Consider the following 18,668-nt stretch of genomic DNA (forward strand, 5'->3'; position numbering starts at 1 on the left):
TGCCCAAATGGCAAATTGTCACGGAGTGCGCGCGGATGACGGCTATTGTATTGTAACAATGAGTTCCTTTCAGCCGGTTTGCGATAGAGTTTAGTAAGTAGAATCCCAGATTCCTCGTAGATGGTAATGTCCAGAAAATTTATAGTTTTATTGTCTGATTGGCTCGTAAATTTGAGATGAGGGGATTGCTGATTCAGCCATATGAAGAAAGAAGATAATCCATCCGTATCCCCACTCCAGATTAACAGGATGTCATCTATGTATCGCATCCAGAGACTGAGTTGGTCTCTGAATGGATTAAAGTCATTGAGGACAGTGTCATCCTCGAAAGCCGCCATGTAAAGAATGGCCACGTCTGGAGCAAAGGGTGCCCCCATCGCTACACCTGATGTCTGAAGATAGAATTGATTTTTGAATATAAAAATTTTAACACATCTAACATTATCTACGTGATAATATGCCCATGTAAATTGATCTACATCGGTCAAACCCAACAAAAGGCTAAAGTAAGAATTCTCCAACACATGAGCAGGATCAGGTGTGAGGTCCAGGGCGCTCCACTTGTAGATCATTTCAAACTTGCTGCACACCCCCCAGAAAGTCTTCGGTGGGTGGTGTTAGAAAAGGCAGTATTGGGACCCCGAGGTGGGAACATTTCAAGTATTCTAAACACACAAGAATTGAAGTGGATGCTCTTTTTTGACTCTATCCTGAATGGTCTCAATGAACATGACAGTTCTTTTTCCCAACTAGCAACACTACCCTAAATCCGTATTATGTTTAATATTCAATGGAGATATTCTTGACCTGATTTGGCGTATACCCTCTTGGGAGAGGTACGCCATCACAGCAATGAAGCGTTTATGCACATCTACATCTATGATTATGTTTCTCCATGTCTAATTGTTAATCATTTTTCACTGATGGTACATGTAACGGCTTTACCATCTTATGATAGGTACGCCGTACTAATTCTAATTGTGATTATCCTATGTGCACCGAACCCACTGCCTGTCGCTCATCATGTCACTATTTTTCTCCGAGTGATCGCAGCAATGCGCTACAATCTAATTAGCTGATATGTTAATGAGTGCTTTATGATTATCCAGACAACTCTAACTATAACAATGGTCTCTTAGTAATAATAGCGATTACATGTTCATCCCAGTCGCACTATACGCCCCGGTCTCTCTTTTTTCTATGTCCATACTTTGACTGAGAGTCACGTGATGCCGTCCCCATAGTTACTAACCAAACCAGGAAGCTCGGTTCGCCATTGCAGACACGAGCGGCAGTACATGCCAGATCCAGTCGGCGTATGGTAAGTTCTCCCTCCATGTGACCGCGGGCTCTGTTATTGAGCAACCTGTATTCAAATTCTGAACCTTAATTCATGACCCATTCTCTGTGTTCCCTCACAGATACTACGGAGTGATCCCCTTTTCCAGTTATATACCCTCGGACCGAGTGCCGACTTAACTCACGTCTTGGGTAAGCCTTGTCAAACCCGCCAGCGATGCGGAGTTATCCACTCCCGCAGGGCGTTTAATTTTAATTCTAACTCACTATTAATGTCTTGTTCCAGACACTGCCATATTCGCCGTCCGTGGGCCTGATTCGACCTCCATCGCTCTGATTACTTTCACAATGTGAGTCTATATTAAGTATGCATATCATTGAAGTTAGGCACTACCACGCCTCCCAACGGACTAACAGTACGTCTATTCCGCTGCTCTCAGACCTCATGGTCCCCACCTTTTAAGTGTAATCTCCTTTTATTTTTTATTTTCCATTCTTTAGTAATGAAAAATCCAACGGAGACGCAAGCCCTTTATTAGATGAGCATTAACTATCACGGTATGCTCTTTGTTGGTGTGTGCTTGATCTTAAATTCAATCGTGTTGTGTCATACGACCATTTGAGTAACCAATAGAATATTTTCCTTTCATATATATTTAATAGGTTGCCCGCCCCGTACGCTGTCCTGATGAAGACCCCGCTGCAAGGGCTCTACTAATCCCTGCGACATATTGAGGGTCGAAACATCGACAACTGTCTTATGTTTGTCAACTTCACGCCTATATTTTGACATTAATTGTATTTGTGGAGTATGGGATACGTTTATTGATGCATTGAACCGATGGTCTTGTGTTGTTTGTATTTGAATTATCATACAAATGCATTTCTGATACCTGGTTGATTTTACTGTCACAATTCCCTTTACCACACTATCCTCACTTAATCACCTCCTCCTCCCCTTGGGGCACTGTACAACCGATTATACTCTGTAATCAATCGATAATATATTTGATATACCCATCCTCATTGTGAATTAAAACAATGGGGACTCATTCGTTGCTTCTGTAAATTTTTTGTATAAATTGTATGCTTATTGTTACACTCACGCTGGGACCCCTCCCTCTTAGTACTTAGACAACCCAGGTCCCAGTGACTATGTTTGGGTAAACCCCCCTATATATACACTTAAATTAATGAGAGCATTTCAAGATGGAAAAGCTCAAAAAAAAGCTATGATAACGGGGCGTGTGTGCCAGTAATACACTGGATAGGTCCACTATAGCAGCGAAAATAGCTTTGTGGATCTGCAATAGCTTAAGATGCATTTCAATTAGGAAATGTTCACAAAAGAAGCAGAATAAATTATTATATTGACAGCCTTTCCCTAATGTGTCTTGATTTGTTTTTTACATTACTTATAACAAGAAGAGATCACATCCCCATTCAACACTGACTAACACTGGCTCATTTATGTTTCTGTTATTGGCAATGTATTTATAAATCTTTCTAAATTATAAAAAAGAAGCTTGTAAATGAATTTCACATCATTGGGTGTTAGTAGTTTATTTTTTATTTTTTACACGCTTCTCTGTTTCTCCTTCTCTTTGACCCTGTCATCTGTGACATTAAAGGCTATGCTTTTAAATCCTCAAATAATGCAAAATATGGCAACAAAAACATACATATTCTACAATTTGTCAAACCAAACACCATTTGGATTGAGACAAAATACAGAGAGCTGGCAGACAGGCAATTGTAAATATAAATCTGAGCGATGTGTAAAGCCGAAATAAATGGTTTATTTATTGCATTTTTTCCAGCCAAATTCGCTGAAAATGTACTGGGGGCGAGGTGGGGAGGACAGCAGCACCTGACGTACCCTTACTTTCTATGCCACTGCATATTTAGCGCAGTCAGAGTCAGATACTGAGGGGGATATGTACAAGGAAGTGGAGGAAAGAGGCGTTAGCCTTCCTGGCTTAACTACTCCCTCCTCCACTTCTGAAACACAAGGCTGCACCATATTTACAAGAATGTGGTGCAGCCTTGTGTTTCCCCCTGCGATGGCGCTACATTTAGAAATTGAGCGCCAATGCAGGATCCCTTGCACCAAATGCAAGGGTGTCTGCGTGCAGGGGAGGATTTTTTATGTGGAGGAAGGTGTCCCTTTCTGCATATAAACAATCCTAGAAATGCCATCCTGTCACTTGCATGCGTGCTGCTTCATGCAGCACACATAAAAGTGACAAAAAGGCATATTTCAAAAGTTTGTTTATGTGCAGGAATGGACATCTTCCTACACATAAACAAACAATAGCATTTTGAATTTTCCATGTGTGCTGCACAAGGCAGTACATTTGGAAAAAGCAAAAACCAGAAAAAATAATGCATTTCTCCTCATTTCGCCATCTTAAGACCAGTTTTTACCTGGTCTTAATTTTGGTGCTGCCTCCTATGTACGCCACCCTTGTACATAGGGGTCAGCATCAAAATGAATGGGTGTTGCAGTGGAACGCCCACCACAACACCCACTGCACGCCCCTTTCATGCTAAGTATAGCGTGAAAGGGGACCTTATGTACAAGGCAGCGTTAAGCCACATTAAGTGGCTTAACACTGCCTTGTACATAAGGTGCAGCCCTTATCGCCACCACAACGTCAATATAGGTGACGTTGTGGAGGCGATAGGGGCTTGTACATTTGCCCCTGAGTTCTCTTGTTACCTTTCTTTCATACTCACTCCTCCTAAGCCAGTTTACTTAGAATAAGTCCACACCTCTGCACTGAGAAGAACTGCGAAGATTATGCTATGCTTGTGGTGGAAAATTGGACCAAATGTAATACCAGTGAGTACTGTACTTATCTAGTGCAATCATTTAGACCCAACAATCAGCATACATTGTACTCTATATATCACGAGCTCTCAAAACCACACCCCACGTTCTACCCCACCATCTTTTTACTTACCAAGAACACCCAGAGCAAGACCCCCAAGAGCTATGCCCATGGCCTTCCCTCTCTCAGAGTCATCCGTGTATACACTGGCGAGCATTCCAAGTCCTATAATAGCAGGAGGAAAGAAAAGAAAGGAAAAGAAAAGAAAAAAAGTGGAAAAAAAGGAAAATTTAATACATTAAAAAGTCACAACGAGATGGAACGAGGAGGACGAGAATGTGGATTTAGCACAACAAAAGATTGAGATGGGAGATATAGATGAAAGAAAGACAAGTGTTAATCTTTGTCCTTTAAACGTTTCTGGCGTCTTAAATTAAGAACATTCTGCAAGTTTACACCATATAGAAACTGGAAATAGTTACACTAAAATACACAAATAAATAGCGATATCAGATCACAAAAATCAGGGTGCGGGTTAGATGTGATATCCTGCCTGTGTTGAGGTGGAAAACATCTGTGAATCGTCTCAGCTCAGGACCCACTTGCGATGCGGCCCAAAACTGGCCTCCTCACGATGCTTTCCTGCGCAAGGTTAGAGAAAGCAGAGACAGAACCAGATGGTATCGATCATGGAGTTATACCAAACAAATGCATTTTACTCACCTATTAACACTCTGAATCTCTGTCTGTTTTACATTTCCATCTTTCGTGAATAGATGCTCGGGGCAGATTTATCAATCTTCCACGTAGTGCAGCACAGCAAGCTACTTTACTGTGCTGCATGAAAGGGGTGAATTTTACGGTGCATTCCTGTCTTTTCCTTGCACTGGTGCACAAGGTGCTGCCTAGCATCAACGCAGGCACCCGTGCGCTATGGTAGAAGGATGCCTGCGTTGCAGACCGGATTGTTTTTGTGCAGGAAGGGGCACCTTCCTGCACAAAAACAATCCTCTGTAGCATTTTCCTCTTTCTGTGTGAGCTGCAAAATGCCTCCCTGGGACAGTGTAACGAAACCCAGCAATGTGTGCTGCATTGCTTTACTTTAGCTTTATCAAGCCATTTAGGGCCACGCAAGGTGCTTGAGAAATCCAACTTTAGTGTTGCGTCACCCTTGCACCCTATTGCGGGGTGCAAGGACTACGCAACATTATGATAAAGTTGGCCCTTGATTTTTGTTTCAAAGTCAGTGCTGGAAATGGAAAAAAAAATACTCTGGTATCCCATAAGTTGTTGGTGGTGGGATGGCAGCACAAAGTGCTAGAATCATGAGGGGGAACTTTATTGTTCTTTCTCACTCTTTTGTTATTCCGAGGTTGTTAAAAAGGGTACTTTGGGGAGACAGTTGTATCAGTAAACACAAAACCAAACCATTTTGTTACATTGTAAATTATTATTTGTATCTTTTTCCAGACATACACTCATAGCCTACCAGAATGGAATATATTTAACTGCTACACTCGAAGAAGGCAAACCGGAACCAGACGCCGCCGTTCTTCATAGTTGAGGGATCTGTGTGCACAATGACAGACTGAAGAGAAGCGCTAGAGATTGCGAAATAGGAAAGATTTGTGGCAACGATAGGCATAAGGCCTGAAGAAGTCACTATGTTTAGGTGAACCAGCACTGCAATTGCTGAATGCGTTGCACGATCGGAAGCACCCACCGCCGCTATTGTTGACACCTGGCTACACTCATCCGGTTCCCATCGCGCCTGAGCGTGCCTACAATCAGGCAGACACGGCCTGCGATGAAGGCTCAAGGTACTCCCGATAAAAGTCTGAGGCCTGGCCGGCTGTCTCTCCTGTCCTCGATAAGGGTGCGCGTTGATGGCAGACATCAGCGCAAGGCTGTGGTTGCGGCAAGCCCGTAATTAGTGAAGCCCGCGGCAGGTGGAGGGCGTGGCTGACTGCCTGATGATAAAGGTGGCCCTGGCCGGCAGAGGTTCTGTGGCCATCCGGTGGACGCGGGAAAGACCCAGGTGAGCGCTCCCGCAACAGAGAGGCCTCAAACCCGGCACCAGAGCTGGCAGGCTGCTAAGTGGGCCTACCTCTGTCCCTTTCTTTTCAACCTTGCTTTTGGAGGGCCCGGCTCGAGCCCCTCTCCCTCCTGGTGTTTTCCTCTCCTCGTTAGGGGGGACACTTCCCCCCACAGCATTGATCTTTACGAGCTCCAGGGATGGCTGGGCCCAGAGTTGCCTCTCGTGGTAACTTGAAGCACTTGCTGAGTAGCGGGGACGCATGCTGGACAGTGCAGGCGGGTCCCTGATTTCACCGTCTTGGTGTTTGTGGTGCTTCAGGGAAGACTACGGGCAAACGGACTACGGCACCCAGGAAAACCTTATTGGCTGCAACGTTACCTGCTAGCGCCAGGGGCCCTTTAAGGACGCCTGTATACTCCCACGACGAGGGACGCGTGCTGGGACTAGTAGAGGCTGGATCCACACCCTAAGAACTGGGACTTGAAACCTGAGGTACTCTATTCTATCTGTGGCTAGTATCTTGATTTATAGACCCGATTTTATTTGCCCTCCTCTCTTGATTGCACTTTAGCCTGACCATGAGTAAACGGAAACACACTACAGGGCAGGGGGTGGTGAGGACATTAGACGATTCATTTTAAGAGCTGAGTCAGTTCTGATACATGAGATCGAGCTGACGGAGGGCAGGCTTTCGCTAGAACCCTAGCCGCCACTAACCAAGTTAACGCAGATTGTTCCCTCTGTTAATCTTACTCAGCCTGATAATGTAATGGCCCCCATGAAACCTCAGACATCGTTACTGACATTGTTACAGAATATACCTCATTGTTAGAACCACATAACGCAGGTAACAACTCCACGACAATAGCCTTAGGGCAGGAAACTGACATTGTGCATAACTCTAGCCAGGAACCACCCATTAAGAATAGGAAGGGTAGGGGTACACAAACAACATCTCAAAAGGCAGATAGCCCGAGGATAACCAGGCGTAAGGGTAAAAATACTGGCCCCATCGATCAACAGCAATTAAGGGTAACAAACAGCATATCATCGCCGATTCCGGATGATGATTTCTTGAAGAGAATGGAGACAATGATGTCAGTACTGTTGGACCCTCTGGCTCAGAAAATGGCTCTAATCGAAGATAGGCTCATAAAATTGAAGGGGCCCGTTACAGATATAATTTCTGATATCAATAAGTTAACTAGAGGAAGGGAGGCTAGGACCACCATGGGACTTCCAGGAGATAATCTCCTAGCAAGTAAGTATGCGGCTGGGCGATCTAGTAATCAGTCGCTAAGTTCAACTGCCGCACTAAATACTGACCTGACTAGAGCCCAGGCGCAGAGTCAACCCACCACACAAAGACCTCAGCCCCCTGTAGCCCTGATATCTAATCAGCTGTTTTGTGGTGGACTAATCCATGGAAGTGAGCAAGGCCCTACCCCCTCCACAATGGAGGTTCTACCTTGAGACAGGGAACGGGAACATTTGTATCTAAAACATTACCGGGCATAACCTTGGTATGTCTTTGGAGCTTCCCCCAGAAGCCACCTCATACACAATTGCATTAGCCAATGTGCCACAACTACTTCAAAATGGAGTAGAACACTGGTCTACCCTAAGGAATAAATCATTACATCTCCTATCTAACAGGACTGGGATGACTGATATTCTTTTTACAGAATTTAAAAGGGCACGGCTCATATCCTGGGTTGGTAAATCACCAAAGAAGATGGAAGACTGCGTGGTGCTAACTTTCAAATCCCCCGGTCTAGTACAGTCTATTCTTAACATAGCAGGGACACAGTTTATTTCCACACATACTATTAATATATTGCCCTTGGGGTTCTTTTACCAACCATACAGCTTTCCTGGAAGATTCCAGAGGAATAGCCCGTGGCGGAACAATACCCAAGCAAAGATTGTCACAGCTACTCCATCCCAGTTTTTAATCGCTGTGGTGTTTTGGGTACATTAGATGAACAAGATTGACTTGATCACTCATTAAGTCTCACAAGGGGAAAAAATCACTGTCATGTTAATTCGCACAACGGCATAACTCATATAATCGAGGCAGACCCATCCCCTTCTATCTCGGAGGCACAGGATATGGTCACCAAGATTTTAGCGAATAAGACCAGTAGTGAATTTAGAATGATTAAGACACCAGATGGATGTATGACATTACAACGCATGCTTCTACCACGCATGCCTTTACATTGCAGTTTTTACAACGCATGCTGTTACAACGCATAGCGCTAAGGGGTGCTGGATAGTGAATAGTTTAATTTACTATTCCAACTCCAGTCCCCGTGGATAGTAGGGAAGGTGTTGGATAGTAAATTGAATCTATTCCCTATCCTAGAGCGCCCCCCAGCGCAATGCGTTGTAATGACATACATTGTAATAGTTGCGTCGTAAAGGCACTGCGTGGTAAAAGTTGCGTTGTAAAGGATGTTCCCCCACCAGATCTGCCCCCATTAAATGGTGAGAGTGGGGATAGTGAAGTTGTGCGCCAATCAAACATCCCTGTTCATCAGATCACGGTAGAGAAAGCATGCTGGGAAATAGTGTCATGGAACATCGCTGGTTGGGTATCTGAACATTCTAACCCACTGTTTGGGGAATTTATTAGTGCTTATTCTATTATATGCCTGCAAGAAACTTGGACTAAGGAGCCAATCCATATTAATGGTTTTAAGACATTGCATACCCCAGCCTTTGGAGGGCTCATGGGCAGAGCGAAAGGGGGTTTAGGAAAATATATCTCAAACAGGCTGGTCCTGAAAAAGATAGTATTTCAGGCTGAGGAACACTGCAGCACAATGGTACAGCACCCCACACAGTATATCTTTTACAATAACATTGAATGCATTCTTTGAAGAAACATTTCAGTAGGACTGGAGGTTCTTTTTTTCTTTGCTTTTATTAACAATTTTCCAATTTAAAAAGAAGAAACGTAGCCAACGCGTTTCGTCCGTAGGACTTCTTCAGGGCTTTTCATATGTAGCTGTTTTGAAAAAGAATATTTGTCTTTACTTATTATTTTCTGGTTTGTTCAGCATCAAGGGTATACAAGGCATAAGTGGCCTCGCAAAGAAGGATGACAGTCAAATCCTTCCGCGTGCACTGAACTCTGATCATGTGGAACGTATCTATTCACTGTCCACACCCCATCATTTTTCGATTGTGCGCTGTATCTGCCGTCTCACTCGATACCAGGGTTCAGAACCCTGGTATCGAGTGAGACGGCAGATACAGCCGTCTCACTCGATACTTTGTTTCTTCAAAGAATGCATTCAATGTTATTGTAAAAGACATACTGTGTGGGGTGCTGTACCATTGTGCTGCTTTGAATTATTGGGAGTCTAGGGGTATATGACTTCAGGTTAATAGCACCCACAACAAATTTACTGAACCACACTATATAGGATAAATGTGCAGAGCGTTTGGCCTGATACCCCTGCTTGGTGTTTTGTAAGGCTGAGGAACACTACTAACAAGTCATTTTACTCCACGTTGATAACACCCATTGTATACTGCTTGTGAACCTCTACAATAACGATAATTTGCAGTCCATACATGGAAAAATTATAGCGACATGATGACGATTTTGGTAGGGGATTTTAACTGTGTGCTGGGTTCAAGTGCAGGAGACAAAATGTGCGGTCTTGCATTAGAGGATGGTATGTACAACACGCATTTGTGTCACTCCCCGCAAGGTGATCTCTATAATAATCAGATTTTTAGTATGAATGTGGGCTTTGCAAATGATTTAATTAACACACCTATACCTATGCCCACCACCTTCAATGGGAGGGGATCTCATTCTACTATAGATTACATTTTAATATCAAATAGCCATGCCCACAGAGTGAATATGTTTTATGTGGATGACAATTATCTGAGTGACCATTTCCCGCTGTGCCTTGCAATCTTATCACCAACGAATAAATCGAGCAGGCAGGTTTAATCAGACCAGATCCTCTCGGAAATCTTGCTTCATAAGACTAATGGCTACAGTCTGCGATGGTCAAAAGTGGACCCTGTAACCCTTACCAGTAAAGTGATAGGCAAGTGTAGACCAGCCATTAACATCTGCTTGGATGAATTTGCCTCCCCAGCTGTTATTCTTTTCTCCTTTGTGTCAATTTCTGAGGCCGCTAGAGATTCACTATCCGGGGCTGGTTTGATAAAAAGTGCTCCATTGCCTACTCTAAATTAAAAAGGGAACTGCATAAGATTCCTAAAAACGTTGATAATATAAGGATGGCTAGAAGGGAATATAGAACCGTCCTTAGAGAGCGCAAAGCTACAATTAGAAATTAAACCTTGGAATTGCTCCAAGAAGCATCCCTGAGGGGTGACAGCTCAGCGTTCTGGAGGGTGGTAAAAGCACTCTTCGTGAGTGCAGAGGGGGGGGTCCATCGGTAGAGATTGTCATTGCTGAAAATGAAAGGATTGTGCACTTCTCGAGGGTGTATAATACAGATGAAGCCTCTCCAAAAAACCCTGTGGATGTTTGAGGGGAATCTATTAGTAATCCTGAGGCTATGTATGCAGATCTTAATTGTATATTGGAAGAGGTGAATCGCGCACTTTCTGCAAGTTCGGGGGGGAAGGCACTGGGCCATGATGGTGTCCCCATAGACCTATTTAAATTTAACGTTGATCTGTGAGGACCAATTATCCCACAGGTTCTAACAGCTAGCTGTGTTGCCCCTTTCCCGGAAACATGGGTGGAATCAACCATTATTCCAATTTTTTAAAAGGGGGATCGTCTGGACCCAAAGTGTTACAGGCCCATTTCCTTACTAGATGCCCTGACAAAAGTGGCCGGTCGTATACTGTTAGAACGCTTGAACGATTGGGCTGAGGACAATAAAATTCTGTCTGACATTCAATATGGTTTTAGGGCAGGAATAGGTACAGTGGAGCAGAGCCTTAATTTATCTATCCTGATGGGGAAATATATGCGAGTAAAAAAAGCCAGACTTTTCCTTGCCTTTGTCGATTTAACAGCTGCTTTCGACTCTGTAAGGCATGAGGAATTGCGGAAGGTACTCGAACACCTAGGGGTAGATGTACAAATAATTCTCTCCCTCAGACGCCTATATAGTGGTGATAGGGCGCGGGTACGTTTTGGGATTGGAGGAGATCGAACTGACACATTTCCCATTAGAAAGTGGGTCAGGCAAGGGTGCGTCCTGGCCCCTTTTCTTTTTAATCTTTATACAAACGGCCTCTGCGCTGCCTTAATCAAGGATAATTGTGATTTCCCACAAATAGCCGCACGTCCCTTACCTGCACTTCTCTAAATAGATGATGCAGTTTTAATGTCATGCACCCAAATAGGCTTACAGAAGGTTTTAAATAGTTTCACTCAGTTTATGGGCCAACTGAGTCTCAAGGTCAATACCTCTAAGACATATATTATGAGATGTGGACCAGGGAGCCAAACATGTAGGGATATGGGGATATGTTCCTAGAGGTCCAGAAAATAGAACATACCCCTAACTTTGCATACCTAGGAATACTATTTGACCGCTGTGATCGCTGGTCTCGCGCGATCCTGGCAAAAAAACTCACTCTGGCAAGATCAACAATGGCTCTTGCCAGTTTTGCAAAGAAATCGGGAAGGAGACCACCACAGGAGTTCCTGCAGATTTACAAAGCAAAGTGTGTTTCTGCAGCCACGTATGGAGCGGGGGTCGGGGGTTTTGTGGATACGCAGTCACTCCAGACAGTGGAAAATATTTTTCTGATATATATTCTAGCCGTCCCCAATAGTACATCGGCTTATGTTTGCCACGCAGAGCTGGGTCTCCCTTTTATTTCAGACCTGATAAAAATGGAGCCTATCCTGCACTGGCACAGAATATGGTCTAAACCGGAGACTAAGCTAAATCAGGATATTTTAATTGACAGTATTAAACTTGAAGGAGCGTGGCTGATCCCGTGGCTGAGATATATTAAAACATGTATGTCTGATCTTGGCCACCCGGAGTTCTATAAATCCCCGGGTACGATGCAATCAATCTCTATAAAGGAACAAAAAAACTGATTTCCTTAGACTCTATAAGACTGATTACTGAGAGTACAAAACCTTCTGTTCAGTACAAGCAATTGATTTTATCTTCTTTTAGTATTCAGTCATACTTGTTGTTTGTACCTGGTGGCTTTGACAGATTACTACTAACTCGTTTTAGATGTAATATCTATCACAGGCTTGTGAGTTTTCCTTGTATAAATGATTGGTCACAAACACTAGGCACATGCCCCTGTGATAACTGTTCAGATCAATCGGCCATACATGTCTTTTTATTCTGCAAATTTTGTAGCAGTTTGAGGTAAGTCTGGCTCGTCCCGATTATGAGGGAGTTGGGTCTGAGACAATGCCGCCCAGCCTTTCTTGTGCTACAGTTACTGGATAATATCCACAGGGCCTGGAGGATATGTATGTTTTTTAAAAAAGTATTTAGTCTCAGGAAAACAATTGTACTGTAATCATTGACTGTAATATGCTCTTTTTTGTATGACTATTTTTTTTAAATTGTGTACATATTTTAATTTGGTATAATCCTCAATGCTTTTATATTGTAATATGTGAAATGAAATGAAATGAAAATGTGACTTGTAGAGCGCTGCAGCTGCCCTGAGGCGTCCAGGCGCTAAATCAGAAGAAAGCACTCTTGAGGTTGTTTTATTTTATTTTATTTTATTTTTTATTTTTTTTTAGGCATTAAACAGCAGGGTTTTCAGTTGTTTCCGGAACGTAGTCAGGTTGGGGTTGTTCCTCAGCTGCAGAGGGAGGGAGTTCCAGAGTTTGGAAACATTATACAAAAAGGAGCGTCCTCCTGCTCTGGCTCTTCGTATTCTGGGGATTTCGGCCAGGAATGCTGTTGAGGAGCGAAGGGATTTGTTGGGCCTGTAGGGAGAAATCAGGGGGCGATTGATGTCTGGACCCGTTTCCCAGAATGTCTGGTGGGCGATGCAGAGTGATTTAAATTTTACTCTGTCCCTAACAGGTAACCAGTGCAGGGTCTTTAGACCGGTTCTTACTGAAGTCCTCCGGGGGATTCCCAGCAGCGCTCTGGCAGCACAATTCTGGATGCGTTGGAGCTTCTGTAGGGTATAGTCTGGGGCTCCCAAATAGAGGGCGTTATTGAAATCCAAACGGGATTGGATGAGGCCCTGTATAATTATCTGTTTGGCCTCAGAACAGAGGAGGGGAAGGACTTTCTTGATCACCCTAAGGAGGCCAAAGCAGGTAGCTGAGATCTTAGTGGCCTGTGTGTTAAGGCTCAGAGACTTGTCGAGCCAGACGCCCAAGCTTTTAATGTTGTCACTGGGGGGTGGGGCCATTCCCATGCTTGATGGCCAGATCAGCTCTATGGAGGCGGGGGAGGCTGGACCCAGGATCATCAGCTCAGTCTTATCGTAGTTTAGCTTTAGGCATTAGCTCATCATCCACTTCTTTACATCCTCCAAACAGGCCGCTAGGTCTGGTGGCGATATGTACTTTTATAATTGTCTTACAGAGCAATGGAATAAAGTCAATTCTGTTCTGTTCTGTTCAACTCCTACACCCTGTAACCCTCATTGTTATATGTAACATTTTCTGTATGTTGATTTAGACATTTGTAAGATTTATTGTCTCTGAAGAAATTGTTGTGATTTAAAGCACTCTGATACCCTAACTTGGTCTGAGAAGCGCAAGAAAAAGGCATTATTAAAAAAAGTGCCATTTACATTGTTAGAAATGGGATTCCTAGTTGGCTGAGGTATGCACCCATGCCTGGCAGGAACCACCACTCTGTTCAAGGTAAGCTAGATACACACGAAAAGATAACCTGTGCTCACCCGATGGTAGCTTTGCAAAGAGCAGTCAGGCTTACCTTAAGAGGCAATGTGTAAAGTATTTGTGCAACACACCCACACTGTAAGACAACAAAAAGACTCCACACAAGTTTAGGAAAATAGATTAGTATATTCTGAACAACACAAGGCCAAATCAACAAAAATCCAATGTATAGAAGTTGAGATATTGAATTTTAAAGGAATTAATGCAGGAAAGCGCTTTTAAGCAAAAGGTTCAGTTTAGGTCGTGCTAGACTGGGGCAAAGTCAGCGTTGGGGCAAAGTCAGCGTTCAGGCCAACCACAATAGTGCGCCAGCTGGCTATATGACCCATGCAGGCCCAGGTGAACGAAGTACCTTTCCTGGTCACTAATAGCGAGATGCGTCGATGTACAGGCCTGCAGGTGCAGGGTGGGCCGATCTTCTCCACGCAGTAACGACGATGTGTCCGTTGCGAAGAGGGGTGCTGGAGTCGAGCTTCATTGAGTGATGCACTGGATTGTATCAAAGAGTGGAGGGGAAGCGTCGATCTCACCAAGCTGCAACACCGATGATAAGCTGTCCAATGCAATGATCTCTGGAGGTGAGTTGCTGATTCTGATGCAATGCATAGATTTTACTACTGCAACTGGGTAGATTCGCCAGTTCTGCAACATGCAGGCTGGACATGTGTCAAAATCCGTATTGTGAGTATCTGGACCATTTCCAGTGAACCAAGCACAGGAGCAGGGCTAGAGACTTAGATATCCCTGAGTCTCAAACAACAGGAGATAAAACAACAGGCCCTTGGAGATCACGTGGAGTGAAGGCAGAGTTCAGCTATCCTGCATCAACATCAAAGACCAGCAAACATTATTGCAACAAACAGAGAATCAGGCCTCTAGATGAGAAGTCCAGTTGAGTCCTTTAGGCAGCACAGCAGTTCTTCTGGCAGAGCTTCAGTTACAAGTCCAGTAGTGTCCAGTAGTCTCTGATTTTAGGTGGTCACAGACCCAGTCTTATACCCAAAAGTATGGAGGTGAGTTCAAAACAGCTCTCTGAAATGCACACATATCACTTTCAACCAAATTTGTCTGCCAGGCTATCTGTGGGGGGTAATCCGTCCATTGTGTGGGGACAGGACACTGCCTATTCAATTGTTAGCCTCTCCCTTCCATCCTGCCCAGGCAAGGCCATCAGAATACAGATGTTTATAGACGGTACTCAGCCACACCTGTCCTTCCTGTGATGTGCTGGCACAAAGTGGAGTTGTCACCCATCCCAGACGTGTATTGGAGATAGACTTCAAGTGACACAGAGTAGTAAATATACAGAAAGTCCACTTTCTAAAAGTGGCATTTCTAAAAAAGTAATGTTAACTCCATCTTCAGCAGTAAGGAGAATTTATCATTATCATTCCAAACATATGAAACATGAAAAAGCTACTCAACTCTGATCAAGAATTACAGCTTAAAAGTGAATCAACGAATTCCTAAAGCTAGCCTATGAGAGGAGTAGGCTTCACAGTAGTGAAAAACAAAATAAGCTGTTTGTCACTACCATGACATGCAAAACATAAAAGTACATGTACTACCTTTTACTTGGATAGTACCCTGCCCATATGGTTACTTAGGGCCTACCTTAGGGGCAGGCTACCGGGCAGTTGTGTGTGCTGCCGTGCTGGGGGCTAATTTCGTTGATGGGGACCTGCCTGTGCAAAACGAATTTCGTTTTGCTTTTTTTATTTCAAATCGCACGCAGGTCCCCATCAACGAAATAAGCCCCCACCACAGAGAAATTAGCCCCTAGCTCGGCAGCACACACAACTGCCTGGTAGCCAGTCCCGCCCTGCTTAGGGGTCACTTATATATAATAAAAGTGGAGTTTAAGCCTTGGTAAGTAGTTTTTAAATTCCAAGTTGAAGTGGCAGTAATCTGCACACACACACTGCAGTGGCAGGCCTGAGACAGGTTTAAAGGCTACCTATGTGGGTGGCATAATCAGTGTTGCAGCCCACTAGTAGCATTTGATTTACAGGCCCTGGGTATATATTATATCACTTTACAATGGGCTTACTAGTAAATCAAATATGCCAATCAGGTATACACCAATGCCACCATCTTTAGGGAAGAGAGCACATGCACTTTGGCACTTTTTAGCAGTGGTAAAGTGCAAGAGCCAACAAAAAGGTCAGAAAATGAGAAGGAGGAAGGCAAAAAATTGGGGTGACCCTTCAGAGAGCGCCATTTCCGAACATAAATCATTAGCAGTGTAATTATTCATACAGACTACCACAGCTGGCATTTTCACTGTGCAGGTGTATCTTTTACTCACCGAGGTTGGACAAAGTCAAAAACGTTCAACCAATCATAATTTCTCTAAAGCACTTGTGATGTGATAACAGGCTGAGTGCTTTGCTTCGCTCCATTGCATTGGTTTCAAGATGTTAGGTTCCAGGCAGTTCCTAGCCAGGATGACACACTAATACGCAAAGGGCTGACAACCCTTTATGCGAGGCCTTTGTGTTGGGTGCAGTTGAAAGTTAAAGGACTGTCGTCACTCCCTGCAGATTTCTGCCCTGAATGTAAAGCAGGCAAAGTGTGGGAATGGCTAAATGTGTCATGGTGTCAGCAAATTACATTGAGACAAATGTAACATATTGCAATAGGGCCAGATTCCACATCCAGCTCATTAACAGTTGACTGATTCAGGATCCAGCTGGATTCCCCTTATTCTTCTCTGATATTGGGCATTCAACACTGCTTCCCATGTAAAAATGGAGCCAACTGAATCACTTTGTATTTTAGTTTGTGGCTCACCTGCCACAGATGAAAAGGAAGACCCGATTCCCTGCAGCATCCTCGCCAAAAACAGCAATGTGTATGTTCCTGAGAAAGCAAACACTGCAAGGGAGATAAGAGAAAACAGCATCAGCAGGCATTGAACTACCCATCCTCAACAGCCTTCATCACACCGTATTCATGGTAAACAAAGAAGAATTACAATGGCTAAAAGTGTTCTGCTTTATTTCTAGACTGTACCCTGGCTGTTACCCCAGCAACAGTGCTCTGTTTTAATGTAGAGCAAATGTATTTTGAGTGCAAAAAACAAAAAAACTGAGTGGCAGGGAGTCACTCTGACATGGGTCATCAGCAGGCCTGGATGGCCTGATTATTTCACTGGGCATTTTCCATTTGGGATGGAGCAAATGGAGGCCCGTTACGGAGGGCAGAGGGTTCCTGCTGACACCTCTGTGACTTTCTCCTGCTCTCCAGGTTTGACATTTTTTGCCAGAGTTCCCAGCCCAGCCCTGGCCATCATTAATGACGTTTTTCACTAATGTATTGGCTGGAAGCAGGTGTCTAAGTGAAGGATTGTAGAGGGATCCAAATACCTCAGAATCTTTCTCCTCTCATAAAGGATCACACATTTACACTTTTGGGGACATTAAGCTGCCAATAGCATGTTGGCAATCATGTATTTGATTGTGTTTTCAAACTAGATAACTCAGTGTGACTGCAATAGTTGAATTGATAAATATTTCCAGGGTTAAGAATTTTATAGAATGAGTATGAGAAAACATGCTATTCTGTGTTCCTAGATGATTTTTCTTTTTGCACGATGGGTGGGGGGGGGGAGGCTGCATTAAAACATTTGAAGACTACCAATTAATCAATCAGGATATATAAAGCACGGCAAATCACCCATGAGGGTCTCAAAGCTATTGAGACTATTGATCTAGAAACCCTTTCTTGGGATGGTTGAAGCAACATGCAATGCGTTATTGGCAGGCCTTCATTTTATCGAAGACTTGTTACTGTTATTAAATGAGGGGGAAAAGGCTTGGTGAAAGGTGAGACAGTGCCAGGCTTTTTGGTGGGTGCAAGAATGGAATGACAGATTAGCAATAGGGCTGGGGGGATTAACATAGGGGTGGAACATACAGTGCAAGAAAAACCCACAGGAGTGTTGGCCATGGTGGTAGATAAGACGGCACTGCCCAAGGATGAGGCAGGGAAAGCCAACATGTTGGCATCAAGGCGGAGGGATCCCACACTGGGACCGGAAAGAATTGGGCAGACTTGTTTGCCTTGCCGCTTTCATGGTGGCTGGTACTAGCCTGCTGGGTGCTTTGTCCAAGTCAAATGGGCAACAAGGTCTGTAGAGTGCAATAGAACTTCACCTTGCAAGTGCAAAGTAAAGTACTCATGGCATAAGAGAATATACAAAGTGGAAGCTTATGATGTTTGTGCCGCAGACTTTCGTGCTCTGGCCATCCTGTATTTTGGAGATACGCATAAATATCAGTCTCTGAAGAATATTTGTCAGAGGCTTCTCATTCTTGGAGTCGATTCCAGCAGAGCCATAAAAACAGAAGAAAAGTTAAATGCCTAACTAATTTGAATTTGGCCAATAGCTTTTGCATTGGAAACTTTCTGATGTTAAAAACAATGACTTTTGTGTGTCCTGGGTAATTTAATATTATTTATAATTGCCAATTGGATACTCCCATTTCTCTGTGTTTTTGGAAGGTGGGTTGATGTAAAGATGTCACCATTTGGGCTCAACCCCTTGGAGAATCTAGTTGAGATGTACCCAATATATGCAGCTTATACAGCTTCTGTTTTCCCATGGAGGAAAGGATGATCGAAGAAA

At 43.8% G+C, this 18,668-nt stretch overlaps 1 protein-coding gene across 4 annotated transcripts in view; it reads right to left on the reverse strand.

Moving 5' to 3' along the window:
- SLC18A1 (solute carrier family 18 member A1) overlaps nucleotides 1-18,668 on the reverse strand; it is a 320,481-nt gene that overhangs the window by 165,065 nt on the left and 136,748 nt on the right. For all 4 annotated transcript variants that reach the window (XM_078668076.1, XM_078668075.1, XM_078668077.1 and 1 more), the window contains 2 exons: nucleotides 16,832-16,915; nucleotides 4,266-4,358 (listed from right to left, as the gene is read on the reverse strand). In XM_078668076.1, coding sequence (XP_078524202.1) covers nucleotides 4,266-4,358; nucleotides 16,832-16,915 — 177 coding nt within the window. The remainder of the gene's footprint in view (nucleotides 1-4,265; nucleotides 4,359-16,831; nucleotides 16,916-18,668) is intronic.

The sequence above is a fragment of the Lissotriton helveticus genome, chromosome 11, assembly GCF_964261635.1.
Source record: "Lissotriton helveticus chromosome 11, aLisHel1.1, whole genome shotgun sequence".
NCBI lineage: Eukaryota > Metazoa > Chordata > Amphibia > Caudata > Salamandridae > Lissotriton > Lissotriton helveticus.